The 26807-nt window shown below is 43.2% G+C and overlaps 1 protein-coding gene across 1 annotated transcript in view; it reads right to left on the bottom strand.

Moving 5' to 3' along the window:
• Positions 1-617: 617 nt before the first annotated feature.
• The window catches only part of TNFRSF21 (TNF receptor superfamily member 21), a 68885-nt gene continuing 42695 nt past the window's right edge, over positions 618-26807 (bottom strand). Inside the window, exons 4-6 of the mRNA XM_004590424.4 lie at positions 23501-23766; positions 3374-3602; positions 618-2032 (exon numbers count right to left, since the gene is read on the bottom strand). Coding sequence (XP_004590481.2) covers positions 1803-2032; positions 3374-3602; positions 23501-23766 — 725 coding nt within the window. The 3' untranslated portion in view covers positions 618-1802. The remainder of the gene's footprint in view (positions 2033-3373; positions 3603-23500; positions 23767-26807) is intronic.

Genomic DNA, 26807 nt, shown 5'->3' with positions numbered 1-26807 from the left:
CAGAAAAACACTGCCAGTGTGGGTGTCAAAGTGTTCAGACAGTTTCCTCACTGAAAGAGGAACTTCAAATTACTACGGTCCTGACAATCGGAATTTCCTAAAGCCAGGACCCCCAAGTTAAGGGGACATGCTATAAATGATAGATACATCCCACCACACAAGGCCTTACCCTGCCTCACTTCCAGGAAAGTCCTTTGAACTTACTCAGAGGCAATGAGGTTCATACAGAATCCAGTGACCTTATGTAGACTTTCCCATGAGCGGTGCACTTCCTAGGGAAGTGGGTAAGAACATACTCCAAGGCACGCTTACTAAGTGAACTTCTCCACGCTGTTTTCCATCCCATATTTCTTACAACAGGAACAATCTCAAAGCTAGAATCTTCATGTTTAACCCAAAAGTCTAGGGCATGTTTGTTCATTTTCCACAAAGTCCTTCTCTGTGAATCCAGGTACATTTCGAGGGACAAATTTTTGCTAATTTTCACAATTAACAGAATAAAGATGCCAGGCTATTAGAATACACATGCTTTTCCTTGAAATTATTCAAAAAGTTATAACATTAGCACATGTATAAGGCAAGAGAGTTAAGAATTAAATACACTCAACATACTCCAGTAACAAACACCTAATATTTATTAATAAATTAGTACACTTGAAGGCATTTTTCTGATCTCGGTCCCTTATCACAACCCACAAATGCTGCCCACACAGAGGGAGTGGATGCCACCTTTGCATTAGAATCTGGCAATTGAGCATTAGAGGGTACTTTATAAATGAGAGCATAGTCACAAATATATCAGACAAGGGACTTTAGAGCCGCAGCCATTTTTAATTAAAGTGATCAAATGACGAAGGAACCCCACCAAGACCAAGGCCTCGAGGGTTAGACTGCATCTATTGACTATGGGTATATAAAAAACCAAGACATTTTTTTAAAGCAAAGCTGGCAATTTTCTACGGAAAATGTGCCAATGGTGCCGAGTTCTGACGTTCCAAAGTGCAGCACTATGTTCCAGGACAGCCTAAAAGATGAAGTTCAAGATCTTTGGTGGCTCAATTGTCAAGCCACTTACACAGCAAGTCCTGATGGCTTGAGGATGTCATTTCCCCAGCCAATGGCAGATCAGCGTGAGGAGCACAAGGAATCAAGCATTCCGCACGGTGTCTGGGGTAAAGCCCGACACTCAGCCACGACGTGGGCAAGTGTCAGCCACGAATGGGAAATCTACAAGAAGTCATGTTGAAAGGATAACTCAAGGCCTAACTGTATTACAGTAACTCAAGAGAGCCTGAAATGCTTAGTCCTGAAGAAAATCTATAAAGGACAAACAATAAAAATCATCATCACCATCATCATCATGAAACAGGTGTGGATTGACAGTGAAGACTGCTTATAGAATCACAAGATGCCATTACACTTTTAAGAAAAGCCTCACAATCCAGTGTGTAGGAAAAGCGACACTGAACTGACAGCAAATGAAGTGAATTTAAAGTGCACAGAACAATTATGAAAATGCCTAAGAAACCAAAACAAAGAAAATAAGGAACTGAAAAAAGCGTTAGTGGTGGGTATCTTGTAACAATTACACCTTGAAAGGTTCATAACTAACTTCCCAGAAGGATGTAGCAAAAAAGAAAAGCAGAAGGAACTTAAACACTGGCCATATACTCTCTCTCTCTCTTACATACACACACACACATACACACACCAAAACGCAAAAATCAGAAATGAAACAAAACAAAACAAATCCCACCCTGCCTCTAAATTGAGCAATTTCCAGAATGCAGTATCCTTATGTTCTACAATAGATCAGGAAGATGGCTATAAACAGAGTCCAGGAGTGTCTGGCTGGCTTCCTGGCTCTTGACTCCAATAATCTCGAACAGCCGGTCCAGTTTGTCCTCAGCCTGGGGAATCTCTTCGATCACTCGCAGCTCCTCTGGATTCAGAATGTGCAGCATGTCATCAAAGATAGGCTGCAAGTCACAGGGATCCAGGCGGACCTGCCGCAACACTGTGTCCTTCTTTTCTGTGTGAAAGACAGGCAAGTGGTCGGGACAGTCAGAGGAGAACCGTAGCGGCAGGTGACTGACACTCCCACTCCCATCCCCTGCCCTCGCCTGATAGTGAGCTCTGAGTGACCCTTGGGCCCATGGTAAACAGCACAGGTGGGTTGTTTTTTTCCTTTTTCTTTTTCTCTTACGCTTCATTGCATATAAGATGGCAAATAAAGTTCACCTGTTCATACAAGGATCTGCTGGGGTGGGTTGTTGATGTGTCACTAAGGTGACATTTGCTTAGACTTGAATGACTTCTAAAGTCTGCTCAAACAGGAGGAACTAAATTGCTTAAAAGGAACTTAAAAAACAAAATACGACTTTGTTCATTCGCATCGTATGTCTGCCAAGCACGGACACTGTCAGTCGGGTCTTCTCTTTTCCAAATGAAGTGAACGCAGATTGCTTCACTCCTGACTTTCTGATTACATTGCAATATTTTAAAAGCTAATTTACTGAGAGAGTGAAAGGATGTAACAAAATACAAATGCATAGACTAACATTTTATAAACATAAACTATAACTTTTATAAAAAACATATCTGAAATTATCTAAGCCAGGATTTTTACCCTCACTAGTCCACTGCCCAAATAGCCACAGTGGCCAAGGTTAGCAGGAGCTTCTGGGTCTCCCAGGTGGGCGCGGGGGGCCCAGGCACTTGGTCCATGCTCCTCTGCTTTCATACGCACATTAGCGGGGAGTTGGATCAGAAGCAGAGCAGCTAGGATTTGTGCTGGGACCCATATTAGAAGCCAAAGTCACTGACTTCGCCCACTATGCCTCAATGCGGCTCCCAAACTAGGAAATTCCTAATCAAAATCTGTCATCACTTTAGTGTGTATGCTCAACTCCCCTTCTATTACATACTTAGTCAATTATTTCCCCCCAAAACACTCAGTAATGTTTATAAGATTTTTATTTGAAATCTAGTTTAGCAGCGTGAATTTTAGTCAGTCTGTGTCAGTAAAACCTATGCTGTACATTGACTCTCAAGGACTCCAAGCAAGCCTGGTAAATAATTTTCAAAAAACTTGCCCAGCTACATTTTATCAGACACTTCCTGAAATTCATTTGATAGCAACATCGAATACAGGGTGACCTATACCTCTGCAGCTGGCCATAGATTGTCTAGGCTAGGTATGTCCCCATGGACTGGTGATGTGGTTTCTGGGGCCAGCCTTATCTGTGTGGGAGTACAAGGCAGGTCTCCCGGGGCAAGTCATTAGAATGACTCAACCACAGCCATGCTGCTGAACCAGCCAGGGAGAAGTCCCGGAGCCACGCTGGGGATCCCTCCCTGCGGCCACCTGTACCTTTGGTAATAAAGGAGCCGGTCCTGCTCAGGGCTGAGGAGCCACTGGATGTGGAGTCACAGCGAAGAAGGGGCTCAGACTCATCCACGAAGAAGCCCTTGCTCTTCTCCTGCGGGGACGGCTCCACGGTCAGGAGTGTAGGATTCTCAAGTTTGGTGTTCGGGCTGGGAACGGGGCTCGGGCTCAGCGGACCAGGGCTCATTGGGAGAGCCAGTTTGTCAGTTTCCAGCTGTGGGAGGGAAAACGATACTTACTATGCACGTCAGAAATCATGCAGGATACCAATGGCACTAAAACTGACCGAAGTTTTTGAATATCTATTCTTTCATACATAACCTGTCCCATTTATAATCATCATTACTTATGTAATTGTTAGACCCACTTTTTAATCCTGTAAAGACGCACATTAGGCCATATGTATTACAAATCAGAAAGTGTGGACCCAGCCATTCCCTCGGAGGTGGAGCTGCACATGGGTGTGAGGAGAATGCGCAACTTCAACCTAGGTTTGTTAAGCTGGACGGGGTCTTGGCATTCTAGATCGCCTCTGCGGGAACCTACAATGTATGCCTGCCGTCAATATTTGTGGGTTGACATTTTAACTCCCAGTATCTCAGGATGCAGCCATTTCTGGAGACCCAGCCTTTAAAGAGGTGACTGCAGCAAAATGAGGTTGTCGTGAGGTGGGCTCTTGCCCAGGAGATGAAGGTGTGTGTGTGTGTGTGTGCGTGCACGCACACACGCCTATACACAGGCAAATGAGAAGAATCAGGGAGAACACAGCCATCCACAACTCAGACAGGTCTCAGATCCTGCAGAAAACGTCACACTTGCACGCTGTGGCATGGTGAGAAATCCCCAGACAACTAATCCATTCTCACTGTCAATGTGGGAAACTGAGGCAGGGAGATATGAAGCAGCTTCCTCAGTCAGGGCTACCAGGAAGCAGCAGCACAGGACCACAGACCTCAGGTCTTTGGAGGTCCCTTTCTGCCCAGCTCAGGCAAGGAAGGAGACGAGCATAGGCAAGCCTAGCCAGGAGGAGCGAGCTAGCAGAGCAGCTCCTAGCAAATGACAGGACCGTGAAGCTGGGCTTCTGGTGTGACAGGAGGGGCTGCAGAGGCTGGAAGCTGGATGGCAAAGAGGGTTTCCCAGGCAAGGGGTTGGCTTCACCTTGGTGCATCTCAGGGAGGCAAGAAGCAAAGCATGCGACCAGCTGGTGTGCTTCTGTGTGGCCAAGAGAGGAATGACCCTGATTGCAAACCAGGGCAGTGCAGAGCAGGGGAAAGTGAGAGGCGATGAAAATCCCATTTTACAGATGGAATGACTGAGAGACCCAGCGCAGGCACACAACCATCTGGAGAAAGCTAGCATTCAACTTAGGTCTGTTTAACACGGCCACCTGGCTCACACGAGAAAATACTTCCGAAATCCGGCAGACACTGTGGCATCTGCTCATCTGATGGCCTTATCTTGTCACTGGCTTTTCCAGTTTGGGTGAAATACTTGAAGGAGCCAGATCACAGGGTCAAGGTTCGGGGATTTGGGATGGTATTGAGGTGCAGCCAGTTCAGCGGCTGCCTGAGACACTATCTAATCACGGATGCAAGTGCTGGAGACTTCACTTCGGATCCAGCTCCCTGTTAAATGTCCTGTTAAAGCAGCATAAGTGTCCCCAAGGACTTGGGCTCCTGCCTTTCACATGGGAAACCTGGAAGGAATTTCAGGCTCCTAGCTTTAGCTTGATTCAGAGTCCATCATTATAGCCATTTGGGGAGTGAACCTGTGGATGGAAGATCTTGCTCTCCCTCCCACCTCTTCTATGCTAGCCTCACACACACACACACACACACACACACACACACACACACACACACACACGTCAGAATAGCGTATGTGTATATATAATAGCACATATATAAACAAAGGTTTAGGCACTCATGATGTGCACACTTTTAAGAGCTGCTAATTACTACCTCTTAGAATGCCCATTACTCTACTCACGCACTTTAAGCTCTCCCACAAAGACATCACTCCTTTGTCAAAGTACTATATCAGTCAGATAAAGTCATAAGCAAACACAACTGCCATTTGTAACTTCCAAGGCCTGGGCCATTCCTATAACTACAGATTGCAGAGACCAGTGAGGACTGCACATGACTAAAGTTCTAACAGCCTCTGCCTCTGCCTCTGGACTACAACCCAGGCCCTGCTTCTGCTTTCGCTGTACCTTTCAGATTGGCTTCTGCAAGAGGCCACTTTTGATCCACAGCAGGTTTTATGTATATGCGTGTAAAATTTCAGCTCAGCAGACCCTGGCGCATGTCCCTCCTCCCTGAAAATGCATGGCCATTCGTGCCAACACACTTCTTATTCACTCAATGAGACAAAGAGTGCTTGTCTACATTCTGGTTCTCGGGGCCATTACATTGGATGTTGTGGTCAGTCAGTGTAATGTACTGTTCTTGCTTTAAAAAAGAATCCCACCCACACATCACATGCCAACAGATGAAGAAGTCCACCCACACAGTTCCTGAACTCAGTTCAAAACTTTAAATATTTAATCCCGTCCCCCAAACCGGCCAGTTATTTAGAACTTCTTATCAGTGGAAATGAATCACATGGTTTCCAACATGAATTAGAAAGACAGAATGTTGAACTGATGGATTTTTATTTTTTATACACTGAGGAGGAGAGACAGAGAGGAAGATCTTCTGTCCGATGATTCACTCCCCATGTGAGCCGCAACGGGCCGATGCGCGCCGATCCGAAGCCGGGAACCTGGAACCTCTTCCAGGTCTCCCACGCGGGTGCAGTGTCCCAATGCATTGGGCCGTCCTCCACTGCTTTCCCAGGCCACAAGCAGGGAGCTGGATGGGAAGTGGAGCTGCCGGGATTAGAACTGGCGCCCATATGGGATCCCGGGGCTTTCAAGGGGAGGACTTTAGCTGCTAGGCCACGCCGCCGGGCCCGAACTGATGGATTTTTATAATTAACAATTAGTCAACTGAACATAAAATGTCCCCAGAAGCACAGCTAAAGCCAGAGGCCATTTATTTGACAATCATTTTACTAGCAAATCTACTTAGCTATTAAGTGTATGTATCCCTCACTTTGTATAACAGCAGAAAGTTGTATTCCAAATATGTCTGAAGTTACTTGTATTTTACTCTATTAAAAAAAACTGTCCATAGAAAATCACTGCTTTCCCCCCTTTACCTTAGTATTTACAATCATCATGAAATTTGGTTTCCTGCAGGGCAACTGTATTAGGCATGTGCTCCTTGTGACTTCTATAACTAGAAAATTGAGTCAGTAAGATGTGGAGTGAATTCTTAGTTTTAGTGAATTCTTAGTGAATTCATAGCAAACAAAGAATATCATATAAAGTTAGATATGATAAACCAAACACTCTAAGGAAGAAAACAGATTTCCACTGAGAAGGTTCTTTTATTTAAAAATACTAACTGATAATTTTATCTTCCTTTTGCTAATTTGGAAAATGTTTTAGCCTGACAGCTCTTATCAATCCTGGCAGCAAGAAAAAGCTGGCGGTTGTTGGTAGCAGGAAGGTAGTTGGTGCGGCTGAGCTCTCCACTCTTATCCAAGCGGTCCTAGATGCAAGAGTGTTCACAGAAAATGGAGTAAAGGATTAAGGTTTGCTGTCTAGCAAAAATTATATTGGGGGTCTGGCACCGTGGCACAGCACGTTAGAATGCCACTCTTACTGTATAGCATATCTCAGTGTGCTGCTTTGAGTCTTCACTGTTCCAATGCAACTCCCTGCTCTTGAATCTGCTAAGCAATGGAAGACGGCCCAAGTTCTTGGGTTCCAGACTCGTGTGTCCTGCGCTGGTGCGTCCGTGGCCGCAGTGGTCATGTGTGGGAGTGAACCAGAAAAAGAACAATCCCTCTCTCTTTCCCTCTCTGTCATTCTGCCATTCAAATAAATATCTTATAATTTTAAAAATCCATGAAAGGGGTCCTCAGAAAGCTCAAACAAAACCCATGCATGAATTTAAATTTTGGGCACCAAAATAAACATCACCTAATCATACTTTGCACAAACTTTTTAAAGAGTCCTTGTACATACCCCCAACTCACTGCTGATGCACAGGAGCACTTGGCACTGCACCTATCAGGTATTTGAAAGTCCTTTAGAGAAAACTGCAAACTTTCTTCACTTAATAACCATAAGATAATCATGCTATGCTGGAAAACTCACTTGGAAAATGAGCTGTAGATAGTTGGCACAGACTGAAAATAAGAAGCGCTTACCAAGTAGTCAAAACCAGAATTTTCTTGTGTGAATCTCAAGAGTGTGCAATTTCTTTTGGCCAAATAAGTCCCAATGTCAGTCCTGATTGATATCCAGACAAAGGGACTTACTCTTTCCCTATCTCTATCAGCCCAGGCTGATAAGGGAAGACAGATAAGTGGCTTTCCCATTACTTCACAGCTGAGTCACACTTGCAGCTCCCCAGGTAACCTATTTTTTTTCCCTGGTGTCAGCAGTGCTGAGGACAAGGACTTAGATAAACAGAGTGTTGTTTGAAATCTGAGGGTTTGAATATCTCTAGGCTACTGAGGCTTACAGTGAGACAATGGCTTAACTTGTATTTGGATGACACCAGAATGAGCCACACCTTCGTTTTCTCCTTTCCCCAGCTGTGTCCTTGTAAATCCTACATTCCTACCTCAACCAGACTGCTCAAGTCAAAAATGCTCACTGTGAGCACTCATCCAAATCATATCTGGAAATGAAGTTCAAAAACAGCTTTCAATTTGTCTTAGAAAAAAAAAGTGTTTACATACAAAATCAATTATCAAATGAACCGTTTTCTACGCAATCTATTGATTCTATATTAGCAAAATATTTTAATAGAAAATAAATTAAATTTTAGTAATTAATGTAAAAAAAAAGTGTTTATTTTAAGGAAACACACATTGAGCACCACACACATGCGCACGTGCGCACACACACACACACTTTCTTTTCGCCGAGGCATTCACAAACGCAGAACCATGGCAGGTGAGACTGTGTCTGGTGGAAATCAGGACCTCACGACTCAGCTACTTCAGCCGTCACTTTCTGCCTCTCTGGATCTGCTTTATTTCTGTTTATTTTTAAAGATTAAAATACTTTTTTTCTTGGAAAGGCAGATTTACAAAGAGAAGCAGAGATAGAAAGATCTGTGTCTTCAGGTTCATTCCCCAAGTAGCCACAATGGCTGGAGCTGAGCTGATCTGAAGCCAGGAGCCAGGAGCTTTTTCTGGGTCTCCCACGCAGGTGCAGGGTCCCAAAGATTTGGGCCATCCTCAATTGCTGTCCCAGGCCACAAGCAGGGAGCTGGATGGGAAGTGGAACAGCTGGGACATGAACCAGTGCCCATATGGGATTCTGGTACTTGCAAGGTGAGGATTTAGCCAACTGAGCGCTCGTGCTGGCTTGGGATCTGCGTTAGCAGAAAGCTGGCACACAGTCAGGTGTCCTGAGTAACCTCTCCACTGCTGTGTCCATGTCTGCCTGGATAATTTTGCACTGCCAGGATCAACTGCAAAGTCATTTCCCCGTTTGTTCACCCTTTCTGAGATGACATACTGTAACAGGCTGCAGTGTCCCCACTGGAGATAGTGTCACATGGACAGTAAAGCAAAATCCTTCTGAGCGTTGCTCACAGCGAGGTGATCTCGAAACAAAAAGGCTTTGTCATCCCCCGTTCTCACCCGTGGTCTGCCAGCAATGCTGAGTGTCTGCGAGCAGGACTGTCCCAGGACTGCCTTTTCAGAACATCTTCCATATTCCCCACAACTAACTTCCCAGAATCAAAGTCATGGGAATTAATTGCAAGGGAAGAAAAAAGACATGCCTTTAACTAGTTGTATGGCTTTAGAAAAGCCACTTCCTTCATCAGACCTACTTCCTCAATTCTAACTGATAAAGGGTACGCGAGGTCATCTCTAAGCTCCTACTCTTCAAGTTATGCCTTTTGTTTTTCTCACGGTTGTTATTTTCATTCTCACCATCCTATAGCCCCAACCTCAATGCTCTTTTTCCTCTCCAGTTCCCCTGTTGTCCCAGCTGCCCAATTTTACTTTACAGCCATAAGTCTGCATAGGTATGCTCAGATTGGGTTCTGGGTTTAAAAAAAAAAAAAAAAGAAAGAAACAAACGCTGTTCTCTTTTTCACATTGGAATTTCATGATATCTGAATCTATTTGGTCTTTTTGTACAGGGAATGATAATTCAGATATAGAGGATGCTATGTTACCTGAAGTGTCCATGGTTCTAGAATTTCAGAGAAAAAAAATGAACATTCAAATAAAGAGGTTTAATGGCCTAATTATGCAAGATTTACCTGAATCTACTGAATTCCTTAAGTTAAGGTTTTGAAGAATATCCCTGTATACAACTTCCTCCTAAATAAATAAATACGTCTTGGGCCAGTGCTGTGGTGTAGCGGGCAAAGCCACTGCTGAGGTGCTGACAGTCGATATAGGTGCTGACTCTAGCTGTCTGCTAATGTGCCTGGCAAAGCAGTGGAGGACAGCCTAAATCCTTGGGTCCCTGCACCCATGTAGGATACCTGGAAGAAACTCCTGGCTCCTGGCTTATAAATGACCTGGCTCCAACACTGTGACCATTTAGAGTATGAACTAGCAGGTCAAACATCTCTGTCTCTCCCTCTCTCACTCTGTAACTCTGCTTTTCAAATGAATAAATACAACTTAAAAGACAAATGAACAACCAGATTTGCTTAGAGTCCCAGACAATGGCTATTTATATTTATGCATTTATTTTGAATATTTAGTTTTCATTTTTAAAGTCAGAGTTGCAGAGAGAGAGAGAGTTATAGTTATTCTGATTGCTGGTTCATGCCCCTAATGGCCACAACAGCCAGAGCTAACTTCAACTTCATCTGAAGCCAGGAGTCAGGAGCTTCTTCTGGGTCTCCCACACAGGTGCAGAGTCCCAAGGCTTTGGGCCGTCCTCGACTGCTTTCCTAGGCCATAAGCAGGGAGCTGGATGGGAAGTGGAGCAGCCAGGACATGAACTGGTGTCCATATGGAATGCCAGCATCACAGATGGAGGAATAGATTGCTAAGCCATGCCACTGGCCCAAGTATTTTTATTTTCATATACTTGAAAGACAGAGTAATATAGAGAGGGAGAGAAAGATATGTCAGAGCAAAAGAGATTTTTAATACACTGGCTCACTTCCTAAATGCCTGTAGGCAAGGCTGAGCCAGACCAAAGCCAGGAACCCAGAACCCTCTCCTGGTCTCCCACATGGGTGGCAGGGACCTAAGCACTTATGCCATTACCCGCTGCCTCCCAGGATGCTTAACAGGAAGCTGGGCCTGAACTCAAACCAGTACTGACATGGGATGCAAGGGTCCTAAATGCTCATTAAACCCAACTCAGAATAAGGAGTTTTGGCAAGAATAATGCAAATTTACCTAGTACACCTTATTGCGATTTTTGCAAACTGAAAGAAAAATACTGAAAATTTAGAGAGAAATTGGAAAATGCTGAACCCTTTCAAACTTTGAAAGACTGTAAGAACAGTGGGTTTGTCTAAAACTGAGGCTATGGATGGCAAACATACACACATATGTTGGATAATTATTGAATCCAAATGGTACGTTCATAAGCGCTTTTTAATATATATATATATATATTAATTAAGGGACATAAAAAGCTTTGCTTTCAGCTTTTTTTGTTGTTTAATAGTAAATTTTATTTTTAAAAGTGATGAAAATGCTGAAAAGAAAGGCCAGAAGCCAAATAACCTTCACACAAGAATTCCCCAAACTTTTCCTAGGCTTGGAGTTGTCTGGCCAAATCCTTGTGCTTTCTTTCCTCCTCTTTGTTCTTTCGGGTCCCATACAGACACAAGAGACGGATGCAGGGAGTTGCTCCCACTGCTTAAGGAGGGAGGAACAATACCTCTTCAATCTAAGTTATCAGTTGCCAAGTGCACAGTGGAGAGCTCTCACCGTCTGGCTCACCTGGGGTCACAGGTCAGGAAAGGCAAGGAAGAAGAGGAGCACTACTTCCACACTCTGCTCACCTTCCTGGGGAAGCCTGCAGCCCCCGACAGAAAAGGCACAACAAACTCACCCACCCCTTTAGGAGAATTTCAGGATTCACCTGCTCCCCTCCTGCAAAATGCCCAAAGCACTGAAGCATGACTTACCGACACTAGAGCTGTTCAAGCACAGGCTAATGGAAGTGAGCTTTGCTTCAAACGCAACTGATTACATGTAAAATTAGCCCCAGGGGGCTGGCCCTGGTGTATTCCTTCTTTCTATGCCCTCACACCCACATCAAAGCAGCTGACTATAATTTTGCGGTGACTTGTCATCTCTGAATTCTGATAGTTTTTAAGAGATAACTTCAAAACTGAACCCTTAATGCTACAAATCCATCCACGATTTAGGTCCAATGTCAGTGGCAACTCCTTGCCCTAAGGAGAAGCTTCTTTACAGGATGCACAGGGGAAAAAGCACAGGAAGCCACAACAAGTTGGGCTGTTCAGAGCTGCAGAAGCTGGTATAAACCAGTTGGCTCCGGAGGGAGAGAGGGAGAGGAGGGAGTACTCCACCCAACTGCCAGCCTGAGCGTGAGCGTCTGCAAGCTGTCCAGGCTGCTGACATCAACGGGAATGCTGCTGCAGCCTGGTGGTGCTGACTCACCGCCTAGCTTGAAAAAAAGGAAGTAAGGGCACAGTAAGTGCGCTTTCTCACACTGCAACGTATCACCAAATTTAGGGCTCAGCACCCCTGGTGCAGTAAGAGATCACACTCCACAGGAAATCACTTGCATTTCCCTAAACTTCATTCAGTGTCTATCAGGAATTCTTCCCTACCAAAAACAACAACAAAAAAAAGCCCTCAATCATAAGCATAAAAAAATGTTGTGAAAATCTTCTCAAAACTTGCCTTAAAACTCAGTGGAGGAGAGACAGCAATTTCACAGGACATTCACAATCTTGAGATTAGAAGGTTTGAATTTATGACTTAAGATTTTTAGAAGTCGACAATTAGCCATTTTAGAAATGCGTTTGCAGCATTCCAGTTGTAACATACCTGAGGACACAATTCTAAAAGCCCCTCTGATTTCCAGGTCTCATCTACTATTCCTCATTCCTGGTGGTAACTGCTGTTATCACTTCCCTGTATACTGTTCCAGGGACAGTCTATACTCCCAGCCATAAAGATAAGTACATATATTCTCCACCCTGCACCCTTATGATTTAACAAGAGTTTTATATGCATATGTATATATTTTACAATGGTAGTACAACGCACACACTGGTCTTCACTTTGCCCTTTTATATGTGAAAACCACCCTTGAGGTTAGCACGCAAAATGCTGACTCATTCTTTTTGACAAGTGCATACTGTCCCACTGCATGGATGCTCCGTAAGCTGCATAACCAGTCCTTGGATGAAGGGCATTTGTGTAATGAGCAGCATGCCATGACTACTACAGTTCTTGGGTCATTCTGAATGTACGTGAATGTGCGTAAGGAACATTTCTAGAAGTGGAATCACAATCAGCTGACACATTGGATTCAACCAGATGGCCTTTCTCAGGAGATGGATTCCTTTATGTGCCCATCAGCCTGAATGCTGTTCCTCTTCCCTTAATTCTTCACCAAGGCTGGACTCAGAGGTTAAAAATCTGTTTGTGAGCATCCATTATTTCCTCGTTTGTAGACTCTAGCTCAAAAGACTGACTAGCGTTCTCCTAATTATCTTGTAAATGCTCTTTATTTCTAAAGGAAAGTTACCATAAACTGCAAACAATTTCCCTACTTATTATTCTGTCATTTGTATCTGGTATTCTCTGTCTTGTATTTTCATTGTTAAGTAGTTGACTTTTCTATGTTTTCCAGGTTTTTTATCATTCTCAGAATGAAGTTTAACTACTGTGGTGATTTTTTAAAAAGTCTCCCCTCCATATTTCTTCTAGGGTTTTTTTTTTTTTTTTTTTGGGGGGGTGATATATCATTTTAACTGTTGGTCATTCTGTCTATTGGCTCAGTCTGACTGTTGATAAATCAATTTCTTTTGTAATGATCTTTTAATCAGAAACCCAGGAGTAACAAGAAAATGGTGACAAACCAGACAGGAAAGCACTGAAATTGACAAGTGTACAATAAAATCTATTGATGATTGTGATATAACTTCTCCTGAGCAATATACTTGTTCTTGATACATGCGATACAATACACCGGGGGTTCGCCTCGCAAAGATGGGGTGGAAGATAAAAGCCCAGACTGGAAGTTACTGAGCTTTATCGGAGATGTGCTTTGAGTTTAACAAAATGATGAAAATCGTTGCACGGATAAACAATGGAGAAAGTAAACCTCTCTGGGTACCGATTCCCCCAACGCAATCTCTGAGAAAGTCAACCAGGGTGTATGCAAGCAGCGTCAACAGACGGATGCTCGTCTGAAGCTGCAACACTGCTTCTCAGGAAAACATCACAAGTGCACTTTAATCCCACTAGATAGCAGTTCACAGAACATATAATGCCTGACTCATGTTTTATCTATCACTCCTATAAAACTGTCACCCCTCTATAGAGTAGTTTCGTAAAAAGTATTCGAAAGTCTGACTCATATATCTACATCTCCTATAAAACTGTCAGTGAATAGAAGAATAATTCTTTTTTGTATTTGTTTTGTTTTGTTTCAATTCAGTGTCTCAGTTCCTTGTATAGGACTCAATACAAAACTTGTGCCCAGTTCATGTGTAAATAAAATACCCGTGTTAAATCATCTGATTCCTTCTTTTTAAAAAAGACTGACTTCTAAAGAAAAATTACTTATTATTTTAAAAATTTGTTTATTTGAAAGACTGAGTGACAGAAAGAGGGAGAACGAGAGAGGAATGGAGAAGAGAGAGATATCTTCCACTCACTGGTTTACTAGCCAAACGGCCACAACAGCCAAGTCTGGGTCAGGCTGCAGTCTGGAGTCAGGGACTCCATCTGACGTTCCACAGTGCGTGGCAGGGGCCCCAAGCACTTGTGTCACCCTCTGCTGCCCTCCCAGGCTCCTAAGCAGGAAAACGAATGGGGAGCAACCAGGACTCGGACTGGCAGTGCAAACAGCAGTTTAAACAGCAGTTTAATCAGCAGTTTAATCAGCAGCACAACACCACCTCACAGTCTCAAAGCCAACAACCAAGTGTGTGTTGGAAAGGGAAGCTACATCAACAAGACTGAAGAATCTGTCTCCCAGACTTTTCTTCTCATAACATTTCTATATAAAGCTCACCTATTGTATTTCATTGATTTGATGATGTACATTCTTTTTCACATTTTAACATCTCTGAAATATGCATGTTTGTTACAACTATAATCAGCAGTGGTTTTCTTTCTTTTTCAGTGGCACATATGTTACACCTTACAACTGAACATGGGATTCAACAGCATATGGTAATCTATCTTTTTGAAAACATTTCACATATTTATTTGGCAGGATGTGAAAGATACAGAAAGAGATCTTGCATTCACTGGTTCACTTCCCCAAAATGGCCCATGACGTCCAGGAGGCTGAAGCTGCGAACAGACAACACAATCCAGGGTCCCAAATGAGTGGCATGAACCCAGTTCCCTGAGCCATCACCACTGCCTCCAAGGCCTGAATGAGCAAGAAGCCAGAGGGAGGAGCAAGGACAGACTCAGCCATGGGGACACAGGTTGTGTGCAACCTCAACAGCATCTGAACTGTGAGGCTGAACATCTGCCCCAGGAACATATGTTAATCATAACACCAATCTGTACCTCTCAGGACTGTGAAGTTCTTAAAGTTAGCACAGATGTAAAACAATTAGACAGTGATTAGGACAACAGATACTCATTCAACTTTGGTCCATTTTCTCCTCAGATGTGCATATACTGAAAACCGAGTGCATGTGCTCTCTACTCAGTAAAAGACGCTGCAGCATTCCAACACAGAAAATGGTCACTAAGATTCACTGACACTCCCATGCTGTCGAGTGCAGGATTGGACATTTATGTACCTTATCTTCAGTTCTCACCAGATCTTCTCAAAGCTGCTACAAACAACTTGAGACTTGGAAACACTACAGGACTTGCCCAAGGTCACACAGCGAGTAGCAAAAGCAAGCCTCGTATTTGAAGTCCAGCTGGACAAAGCCAGAGGTTTCTGAAATGCTTGCTACTGAGAAATGCAAAACAAAGATTGAAGGAAAAGGAATGCTATTTGAAGAGACAGAGGTTTAAGAAACGCGGAAGTCAGAGGTTTAAGAAACGCGGATGGGCTCCCTTGGCAAAAACCAAAAAGGAAGTTTATAGAAGAATACCAAAACACAACTGTAAAAACAACTACCAACTAATTTTTTTCAACAAAATTTTCAAATGGCTAAATATATATCAGCTCCAGTTTTCGAAGTGTTTTTTTGGTGAGTACAAATTTCTCCCTCCTGATGCCATTTGTCGCTTCTCATACATTTATTTATTATGATACTTGCTTATACCATTGTGTTGCGATTATTTATAGATTTGTCTCCATCCTGGCAAATAAACTGTTGAAAAACCAAGACCATCTTTTCTTTTATTGACTACCAGTGTCGCTGTCCTGCAGCGATGGACTTGGTGCACGGAGCCGATAATAACACGCTTGGACTACTGGCTGATGATCAATAGCCCAAATTTATTAGGGGCAACAGACTTTATATGCTGAGGGTCATACAGGATTAGGGTAGAGATACTTAGTTCATCAACAGAACCATCAACTGTTTCTATGCCTTAGTTTGGAAGTCCTTTTGCCTTGTATATTACTTCCCACTCAACTGTTCTTACACAAATGATATTTCATCAGGTATACAAAAGGTAGCCATTCAGTTGTTCTCATGCAAAGGATATCCAATCAGTCACACACAAGACATCCATTCAGTTGTTTATCATACAAATATTGTCCAATCAACTGTAATCCTGTGCTCGCTGACCTTCTAGGGTCACAATGTCCTCCTACATACCAGGAATCCAGTGGGTAGTTGACAAAAGATTGTTGAACAACTGAATGAGACCTTGAAATAAGATAATAGATAGAATAATCTGAAACGTCATCACAAATCTGAAACCTACTCACAGACATGACTTCCTTGTGCACAACGAAAACCTTAAACACAAATTTCACCAAAGCTACCTTGGAACCCGTTTGTGAGCAATGCCTTTACAACACAATGCTCTTGGGTCGGGCACAATAGCCTTGTGGCTAAAGTCCTCGCCTTGAACGTGCTGGGATCCCACATGGGCGCCGGTTCTAATCCCAGCAGCCCCACTTCCTAACCAGCTCCCTGCTTGTGGCCTGGGAAAGCAGTAGCGGATGGTCCAAAGCTTTGGGACCCTGCACCTGTTTGAGAGACCTGGAAGAAGCTCCTGGCTTCGGATTGGCTCAGCTCTGGCTGTTGCGGCCAGTTGGGGAGTGAATCATTGAACAGAGAAGATCTTCCTCTCTGTCTTTCTCTCTGTATATCTGACTGTCAAATAAAAATGAAAAAAAAAAAAACTTAAAAAAAAAAACCACTATAATGTCCTTGTCTTACCACTCCAGAAACTCCCTAGAATTGCAGCCACACCCCACAAATGAAATACTTGACCTTGAATGACCCTTTGTGTGGTAAGTTACACAGCAAAGAGCAGTGATTCTCTGTGCTCTAGGGAATGCACACACAGCTTCGGCTAAACTCTTAGAGTCCTTAGTCTGCCGTGAATAATCCCTGATCTTCTAAAAGACGACCAAGTAGAACGTTAAAGACAAAGACTGATCTGAACAGCCCAAGAAGGCAGCAGTTAAGTGTACAGCTGGTATTTGCCTCAATTCACCCTCGCTACATTACATTTCTGAAAATAGCTGTCTCATAGCCATAGATAAGGACAGCTGCATCCTGCAGCTGCTAAGCAAGAAGTCAGCAACCAGAGCCCGTGTGTAGCAGGAGCAGGAGCACTGCTCTCTCTCGCCAAAACATCAGACCCAGGGCTTTCTCTAGCTTTAGGATTCTCCCAGTTACCCAACTGATCGCACATAGCAAGGCCCCAGGCTGCAACAAGGAGCTTACTAGCAGAAAAAGAGGGAAATGATGCACAATTGTTCTGTTCCTAGATACAAGGATATCTGAAAGAAATGGAATTAAAAGTATGAGTTTTTTTTGGTGCCAGAACACTTTAATAATACATGGGAAAATGCACACTATGAAAAAAATCCATGTATGAATAACTCATACTTTTAGTCCCATTTTCCATGCTTTTTTTTTTATTCATTAATTACATTGTATTATGTGACAAAGTTTCATAGGTACTTGGATTCTCCCCACCCCTCCCCAAACCTTCCCACCATGGTGGATTCCTCCACCTTGTTGCATAACCACAGTTCCATGCTTTTTTTTAAAGATTTATTTATTTTATTGGAAAGGCAGCTGTGCAGAGAGGAGGAGAGACAGAGAGGACGACCTTCCGTCTGATGATTCACTCCCCAAGTGATCGCAACGGCCGGAGCTAAGCTGATCCAAAGCCAGGAGCCAGGAATTTCTTCCAGGTCTCCCACACGGGTGCAGGGTCCCAAGGCTTTTGGGCGTCCTTGACTGCTTTCCCAGGCTACAAGCAGGGAGCTGGATGGGAAGTGGAGCTGCCGGGATTAGAATTTGAGCCCATGTGGAATCCCTGTGCGTTCAAAACGAGGACCTTAACCATTACGCTATCGCGCCGGGCCCACGCATTTTTTAAAGCAAAATAGTAAATATTTTGTGGTTTGGAAGATAAGATAATAATATCTTACTACACTAATCACCAACATCACTAGCACCGGTTTTTGGTTCTACTTACTGCTATATTATTGATATAATTTTAAGAAAAGGATTTTTTTTTTGAAAGGGAGAGTTGAAGAAAAAGAGAGAAATAGAGGGATAGCGAGTTTCCATCCTGCTGGTTCACACCACCGAATGACTGCAATATATAGTAGGGATTGGGACAGACCAAAACCAGGAGCCAGGAGCTTCACGGGGTCTCCCTTGTGGGTGTAGAGGCCTACGCACTTGGACTATCTTCGGTGACTTTCTCAGGCACATTAGCAGGGAGCTGGATAAGAAGTGGAGCATCAGGATCTCAAACCATTGTTCATACGGAATGCTAGTGCTGCAGGCAGCAACTTAACTTGTACCACATCAAGCCCTGTTACTGAAGTAATTTTAATCAACCTAAGCTTATGGATGCCTGATCAAGTACTATCAATTTGTGAATCTGGTTAAAAAGAGATAAAACAGATAGCTAAGTTGACACTTCATAATATCTCGTATCCCACTTGACTTTAATATCATTTTTAAATGTATAGAAAAAACATGTTTCCTCTTTTCAAGCGGGGACAATAAAGGGATGCTGAAACCTCAATCACAATTACTTCTGAACTTGGCCACTAGGCTCCATGTTATTATCTCCCTTTTTGTACATCTCAAGGTTTAACAGGTACCTACATCGGTTAGCTCTGATAACGACTCACAAAGGGTGAAGCGCAGATCATAAATGGCAAAGATGTCAGGCAGACACTTCATTTGCCCAGGATTTCCCATGAAAAGAGCCCTTCCCCCTACCCTGTTTGCGCTGCGAAACAGAAAAAAGGAGGGGACTGCAGTAGTAAACCCTGTCTGCACACAGCCGCGTCTTGAAGGGGAGGTGATAGAAACCCGAAAAAGCAAACGGTTAAGACTATCTGAAGGTCTGATGGCCTCAAGCTGTTTCCTTCTCCAGATGGCCATCTTCGAGGGAGCAGCACAGCAACTCTACACATACCATCAGTTGGCCTTGCCAGCATCAGAACAGTTGCTCAGGCAACAAAGAATAAATATTCGCAGTGAGCCAGCATCCCCTGTTCTTGGGCAGTGAGAACCGTGAGAGCCACCTTCCAGCCCCACTGTCCCTTGGACGTGTGAGACTCTGCACCTGACACTATGTGATCTGGTACGTGTGTGAGCTGAAGCCAATGGGGAACATTCTCCCACTTCTCTAGCTTCTACAGTCTGGAAATAATTGCAACTATCAATAGAAAACATTCTTTGAGTGGGTCACACCCTCTTAATGATCAGACAAGCACCCACGTTTTCATACTTTCTCAAGAAGAAATGGGGGGCAGAGAGGCCTGATAATTTATCCACACAGTCCCCAAAGCAACTCTACAGGGTAGCAACTGGACCGTTTCTATTGGATCCCAAATGGCTGCTTGCACATTCCTTCTCCAACCTCCTGGATGCACTCCCGTAGGTTACATAAGTATGTATACATTTCTTCATTCAGCTCTAAGCTTCCTTGACAGCACTGACTTTGTCTTACTCATCCTCGTACTGCCCAAAGTGCCTGGTACCACCGCTGCACACCTAATTTGTTATGTAATACAGATTTAAAAATAAAACCACATCAACTCCTTTGCTATTTAGTAGGGAAAAGTTAAACCCAGGCCAAGGACTGAAAAGCACCTGGCAAGCAAAAGCTCTGCTTCCAGTTTCCCTTCCAAAACTAAGGTGAACTAGCATGAGGAGCTTATTTACTTGTTTTCTTGAGAATCTTCCGCACAAAGGCAAAAAACAATTATTGCTGGAGACCTTCGTTGAGAAATATTCTTTAGGCTGAAGAAACATGATCCCAGGGAGAAAGTCAGGCTGAAGGAAGCATGAAGAACAACAGAAAAAAAATCAATAGACAAAGAAAGCCTGTGTAAGACTGTGTTAACTATTCCTTTAGGGGGTATTCAATGCATAGTATTACAATGCATGTCAACATAAGCAAAGTTCTGGAGAAGATAAAGTAGGAATAACTTTTTTTTTTAAGGTTGCTTTATTATCTGAGAAATGGTAAGCCGTACACATACATGGCATGCGTCTTGTAATGGCAGTGTGCATGCTGCAATTCCTAGGATACCCATTACAAATAATGTTTAAGAAGTCGAACTAACAAGCTCACAGAAGAGGAAAAATCAAACAATAAAAAATACTTCTTATGGGATAGGTGAGTGGTCTAGTTGTAGACATTGCTTGAGGCCCTTGTGTTAGGGCCAGCATTGTGGTATAAACAATAGTCATATCACATGCAATGCTGGCATCCCATTGGGTGCAGGTTCCTATTCCAGCTGCTTAACCCAAGCAAGACACATGGATGAAGCTTCTGATCCAGCTCTCTCGGCTGCAGCCATCAAGGAGTGAACCAGAGGGCGGAAGCTCTCTTTCACTCTCAAATATATACATTATTCTTTTTTTTTTTTAAGATTTATTTATTTTATTACAAAGTCAGATACACAGAGAGGAGGAGAGACAGAGAGGAAGATCCTCCGTCCAATGATTCACTCCCCAAGTGAGCCGCAACGGCCGGTGCGCGCCGATCCGATGCCAGGAACCAGGAACCTCTTCCGGGTCTCCCACACGGGTGCAGGGTCCCAAGGCTTTGGGCCGTCCTCAACTGCTTTCCCAGGCCACAAGCAGGGAGCTGGATGGGAAGTGGAGCAGCCGGGATTAGAACCGGCGCCCATATGGGATCCCGGGGCTTTCAAGGCGAGGACTTTAGCCGCTAGGCCACGCCGCCGGGCCCCTATACATTATTGTTAAAAACAACACTGGTGTCCCACAACGAAGTGTCTGAGTTCAATACCTAGATTTGGCTCCAGACTGCGGCTTCTCTTCAACACAGACCCTGGAAAACAGTGATGACAGCTCAAGGAATTGAGTTCCTACCACCTAAGAGAAAGACCTGGATTGAGTTCTCAGCTTCTAGGTTCAGCTTGGCCCAGTTCCAGCAACTGGATGCTATTGGGAGAGTGAACTAACAGATGGCAACCATGTCTGTGTCTTTTCTGCACCCTCCCTCATTCCTCATCTCCAATAGCAAGTCTTCAAAAATAATAACAGAATTTTAATATATATTTGTTTTTAAGCCAAAACAGAGCTCAATTTGGAAGACGGAAGGAAACAAAAGGAAATGAAAAATGAGATAGTAGATTCAAATCCAAGTATATTAGTAAAGAAATCCCCTCACCAAGTAGCAAAGTTGTCAGATTAGATTCATGAAAAACTCTAAATACATACTCCTTACCAGAAACTTTCTTTAAATAAAGGCACAAGGGAAAAAAAGGAGAACAGAACAAGCTGGACAACTATCCCAGACGATGACAACAAAAAATCTCAGTGAATGGAGCCAATGGACATTGGGGAGGTGACATCATCCTCAGATCGGTGAAATCAGCAGCATTTCAGAACTATCCAAACCACTTAGACCCCCTGGAATATGTATACACTGAGACTCTGGGCTGGTATGAGGTGGCGGTTCCTCATCCCTGGGTACCGGGATATGTGGAAAGTCATGAGTGGTTTCCCCCTTTGTCTCTCCCCTTCCCCAAGGAACAACAAGAAGAAATAGCAAATTTGGAAGCAATGAGTTCACCCAATTTTCCCTAAAGCTTGATCCTTCCCACCCTGATCAACCACGTAATCATTATTAAAAAATAAAATTTCTTAAAAAATAAGAAATAAGAAATAATTTACATGCTCAAGATAAATAAACTATAGGAGATACTGGAAAAGTTTATGAATTACATTCTTAAATTGAAAAGAAAAGCTGTTCAAAAACTACATTCCAGTTTTTCCTACTATTGTTTTTTTTAACACTCTGCTTATAGTGTGAAAAAAGGAAATTGAAGGAAAAACCCTAAATTAAAAGGCAAAGCTAAGTAACTCCTAAGAAAGAAAGAAAGAAAGAAAGGAAGAAAGAAAGAAAAATGGAAGGAAGGACAGACAGACACACACAAGGAAAAAAGGGGGTGGGGTGGAAAATGAGATATCACAAAATTAGGAATGCTGTGTTAGGTGTTTATTTTCTTTTGTCTTTGAATAGCTTTGGAAAATCCCAGTGACTTCCAGCTGTTATTCCACTGAGTTGCTGCTGCTGTTGCCTAGAAAGGGAAGAAGACACGGGGAAGCTGGGCTTGGTTTCGATCTTGACCTTGAAGGAAGAGGGTGCCGAGAAATGCACCTCATACCACAGATCAAAACAGAGTCAGGTTCTGGATGTGTTTAATTTAAAAGTGGTGACTAGGCCACCATGGTAAACAAGGAACCAGCTGTTCTGCAGAGAGGTAACAGCCACACTGGGACCACTCCTTCAAGTAGAACATAACACAGGAGCTCTCAGGCTCCTGACTGTCCTATAAAACAGCCAGTTTTACACATTAAGTGTCCATTAACTCCCAGGGTAAATCCTGAATCCCTAGAACTACCGCCATACACAGACTGTACACACCCTTCTCATGAACATGTTGAATGTTGCCTCTGCCTTTTGATTCTCTTGTTTGACTTAATCTCAGAGATAAACTAGGGAAAAAATCTCAAGCGGGTCATCAAGTCTCAGTGGCAATATTTCCTTTACTTTGGGAGCAGATTGTGAAACTAATCAAAGTCTATGGGAAATAAGACTCAATGCCCACATCTGTGCTTCATTCATGGCCTTACAGTAGATGTTGCTCCAGAGCCTGGTACTAGAAACTACAGCAACAACAATGACTGGGATCCCTTTGAGAACTCTGAAATCATGCTGACTCATAGTCTTCACCCTGCAAATTCTGACTTGACTGGTCTGCAGCAGAATTCAAGACTAGCATTCTTTTTTAAATTTTATTGTATTCATTTGAAAGGCACAAAGGCACAGACAGAGCTCTTTCACTTCTGGTTCACTCCCCAAATTCCAACAGCTCAACACCATCTTCCCACGTGACAGGTATTTGACTTCTTGGGGCCGTCACCTGCTGCCTTCCAGGGTATGCACTGCCAGGAAGCTAGGATTACAAGTGGGGCCTGGATTCAAACCGAGGCCGTCTGATGAAGGACACAGGGAGTCCCAAGCTGCATTTTAACCACTGCGTCAAACACTTGCCTTGATCAGACTTTTGAAAACATTCCTTAGAAAATTCTAATGGCAACGATTCAGAGTCACTGCCCTGGAAGGTCAGGGTGTGGTGGGTGCGGTATGTTGTGGCTGTTGCATCATACCAAATACAATTCAAAGCACAAGGACGAGGGTTCCTGGCAGAGACACGTACAGCCAGGGCTCCCTTACCTGGGTGGTATCTTCCATCAGCCCACGGATCTTCTCCACCACATCATTGCGCCGGTGCTGGCGCAGGGCACTAATCAACTGGGCAAGGCTGGCTTCAGGGCCGCGGATGGTCCAGTGCTGCAGAGCCGCATAGGCCCGCTCATGGTCTGCTGTGTAGCCACTGGAGAAAGCAGCCACTTCCCTCTCGCTGGCATTGCATAGAAACTGATAGATATCCTTCCACTGGCTCCCCACTTGGGCCGCTACAAGTTTCAGGATGTCAATACCTACACCGGAGATAAAATACATGAAGGCATGTGAGGGAAGGTGTTTGGGTTAGGCCGCTTCAACGAATTAGAAGAAGCAAGCTTCCTCATTGCTCCGTGATGAAGGAATCTACTGCCTTCTGTAAACACGTGGGGACAATTCAATCATCTCCTGCATGTAGGAGGAGCAGTGTGAGGGTGGAAATACAACAAACCATGCCCAAAAGATGTTTGAAAGCTAAGTTCAATCAAACAAGGTTGTAAGCGGGAGGTTGCTATTATTTCTAAATACAACCAGAATCTCAAAAAATGAGAAGCTCTCGCACGGAAAAAAAAAAAAGGGTGACTCCATGGAATTTAGAAAACCCAAAGTGATAAATTACAACTGCATTGGACTTTATCCAGAACTATCAGGAAAGGAGTGCATATTCTAGAAATAGTCCCTAGAAATAGACAGAAGTATTCCTTAAGAATATCTTACCTCCTATGCACTAATTAAAGGCCCAAAAGCAATTTAATGATGTTTATTATGCAGTGATTTAATACGATTTGCATGGTTATAATCAAGAGAATAGACAAAGTGACATTATAATAATAGTGAACAACTTCCAGGCATGAGGTTCAGGCTTTAGTTCATTGAATAGCTTTATAAGACATTAACATTCCAACTGCACAGGTAAGAGGAAAAGCACTCAGGATTCTAAGTTAGGCATCTGGCTCCATATCACAAAGATACATGGTTCTTACTTAAAAATCCATACATGGGACCTTGAGTGGTGGCCTAGTGGCTAAAGTCCTCACTTTGAATGCGCTGGGATCCCATACGGGTGCTCGTTCTAATCCTGGCAGCTCCGCTTCCCATCCAGCTCCCTGCTTGTGGCCTGGGAAAGCAGTCGAGGACGGCCCAAAGCCTTGGGACCCTGCACCCGCATGTGGGAGACCTGCAGGAGGTTCCTGGCTCCTGGTTTCGGATGGACACAGCACCAGCTGTTACAGTCACTTAGGGAGTGAATATTCCTTTCCGTCTCTCCTCCTTTTTGTATATCTATCTGGCTTTACAAAAAAAAATGATAAATAAATCTTTTAAAAAATCCATACGTTTAACCATGCTTAAATTTGTCAATGCATACTTCCTTCCAAGGGAGAAAATGCCTTAAGCAAATGACCAAGGGTGGTTATTCTGAATTTCTGTCCCCCATAATTTGATATGCAGAAGACTCCCAGTGGATGACTGAAAGTACAGGGTACTGAACTCTAAAATTTAAATTTTTCCTTCTTAAGCACTTCACACACCCTCTGAGACCATACCCTCTGGAGTTTGAGGCAAAACAGCAAAACTAGCACAAATGTCCTTTTCCTTCTTCATAGATTCACAGAGGGTTCATTCTTAGCATAGGTTTTAGGAATTTCAGCATATGAATTTTTTCCCTTAGTAAGTTGAGAACTTATACTTTTGCACTTAATGAAAAGAATTTTGTGGCTTCTCTTAAGGTTATTTGAATTGCCAGTCACTATTCTTGTCTCTGGGGCCATTATTAAGTAAAATAAGGGCTTGAACACAAACACGAGGACAAGACAGTTGCCATCACAGTCCAAGTGGTTTGCACAGTGAGGATCCCAGGCACCAAAGGAGGACACTGAGCCCAGGCAGGATGTACTGGAAAGTTCTAACGTTTCCCACATTACTTAGAACAACACACATTAAAACTTATGAACTGTTTATTTCTGAAAATTTCCATTTAATATTTCCAGACTAATACTGACCACAGATGATCATTAAAACTCTGGGAAGCAAAACAGTAGAAAAGGAGGGAATTAATGTGTGTCATTCTGGCTCATTTGTCACTTGAAGTATGTGAGTGAATGTGTGTGTGTGTGGTTCCCAAATCTGCAAACTCATGATAAACACTGGGTACAAAATCTCTATGTGGTGAGGCACTCCCTGGGGAACTAGTTTGGTGTCTCTCACTTAACATCTCCTCTTTGCAATCATAAGTTGTTCTTGCCTGAATTTGTACCTAAGGTAGATGTATACAGCCCACATAGGAAATGGGCTCTGGTATTTGGCATCAATAAACTAATGAGTCCTCTGAATAAATACTAGGTCATTGAATGAGGTCATATTCATATGACCAGATACCAAAGTTGCTATAGTCAACATATCTTAAATATTCATTATTTTTAAAAAGAAGAAGAAGAAAGGGTGAATGGAGTTACATTCTCTCTCTCTTTTTTTAAAAAAAGATTTATTTATTTTTATTGGAAAGTCAGATATACAGAGAGGAGGAAAGACAGAGAGGAAGAGCTTCCATCCGATGATTCACTCCCCAAGTGACCACAATGGCCGGTGCTGAGCCAATCCAAAGCCAGGAGCCAGGAACTTCTTCCAGGTCTCCCATGTGGGTGCAGAGTCCCAAGGATTTGGACTGTCCTCGACTGCTTTCCCAGGCCACAAGCATGGAGCTGGATGGGAAGTGGAGCTGCCGGGATTAGAACCAGCGCCCATAGGGGATCCCAGTGCATTCAAGGCGAGGACTTTAGCTGCTAGGCCAAGCCGCCGGGGCCTGGAATTACATTCTCAATTGAGTTTTAGAGAAGAAAGGAAAAATAAAGCGGAGTTTACAGTTACCAAATTTTCAATTAACCAGAAGTTAACCATGAAAATAACACTCTTTTCCTCCGACAAATTATCAAGGAAAATATTTATATGAGCTATCATTTTTTTGCCTAAGAAAAGAATACTATTGCATAAGTTTCTCTGAAAAATGAAGGACTTTGTGGTTCTTCTACGTTAATATTTTCTGTGCGATGCAATTGTGGCAGATGACTTGGGAAAGTATAAGAATATACACAACCTAAATCCCCTCGAAATTGCTTTCAAAACTAAGTTCACAGTAGGTGATCACATTTTTGTCAACTACAACACAGTAGAGTCCCACAGAAAAACTACAAAAAGAAAAGATGTATTCCAAAAATTGAGACATTACTATACTTTTCACACAATTTTCCATGGCACTGCAAGGTATCCTTGAATCAGTGGCTTTTCAGTTTTCATACCAGCA

The sequence above is a fragment of the Ochotona princeps genome, chromosome 1, assembly GCF_030435755.1.
Source record: "Ochotona princeps isolate mOchPri1 chromosome 1, mOchPri1.hap1, whole genome shotgun sequence".
NCBI classification, from domain to species: domain Eukaryota; kingdom Metazoa; phylum Chordata; class Mammalia; order Lagomorpha; family Ochotonidae; genus Ochotona; species Ochotona princeps.
The sequence above is the reverse complement of the archived record's forward strand: the minus strand, read 5'-3'. Positions and strand labels throughout refer to the sequence as shown.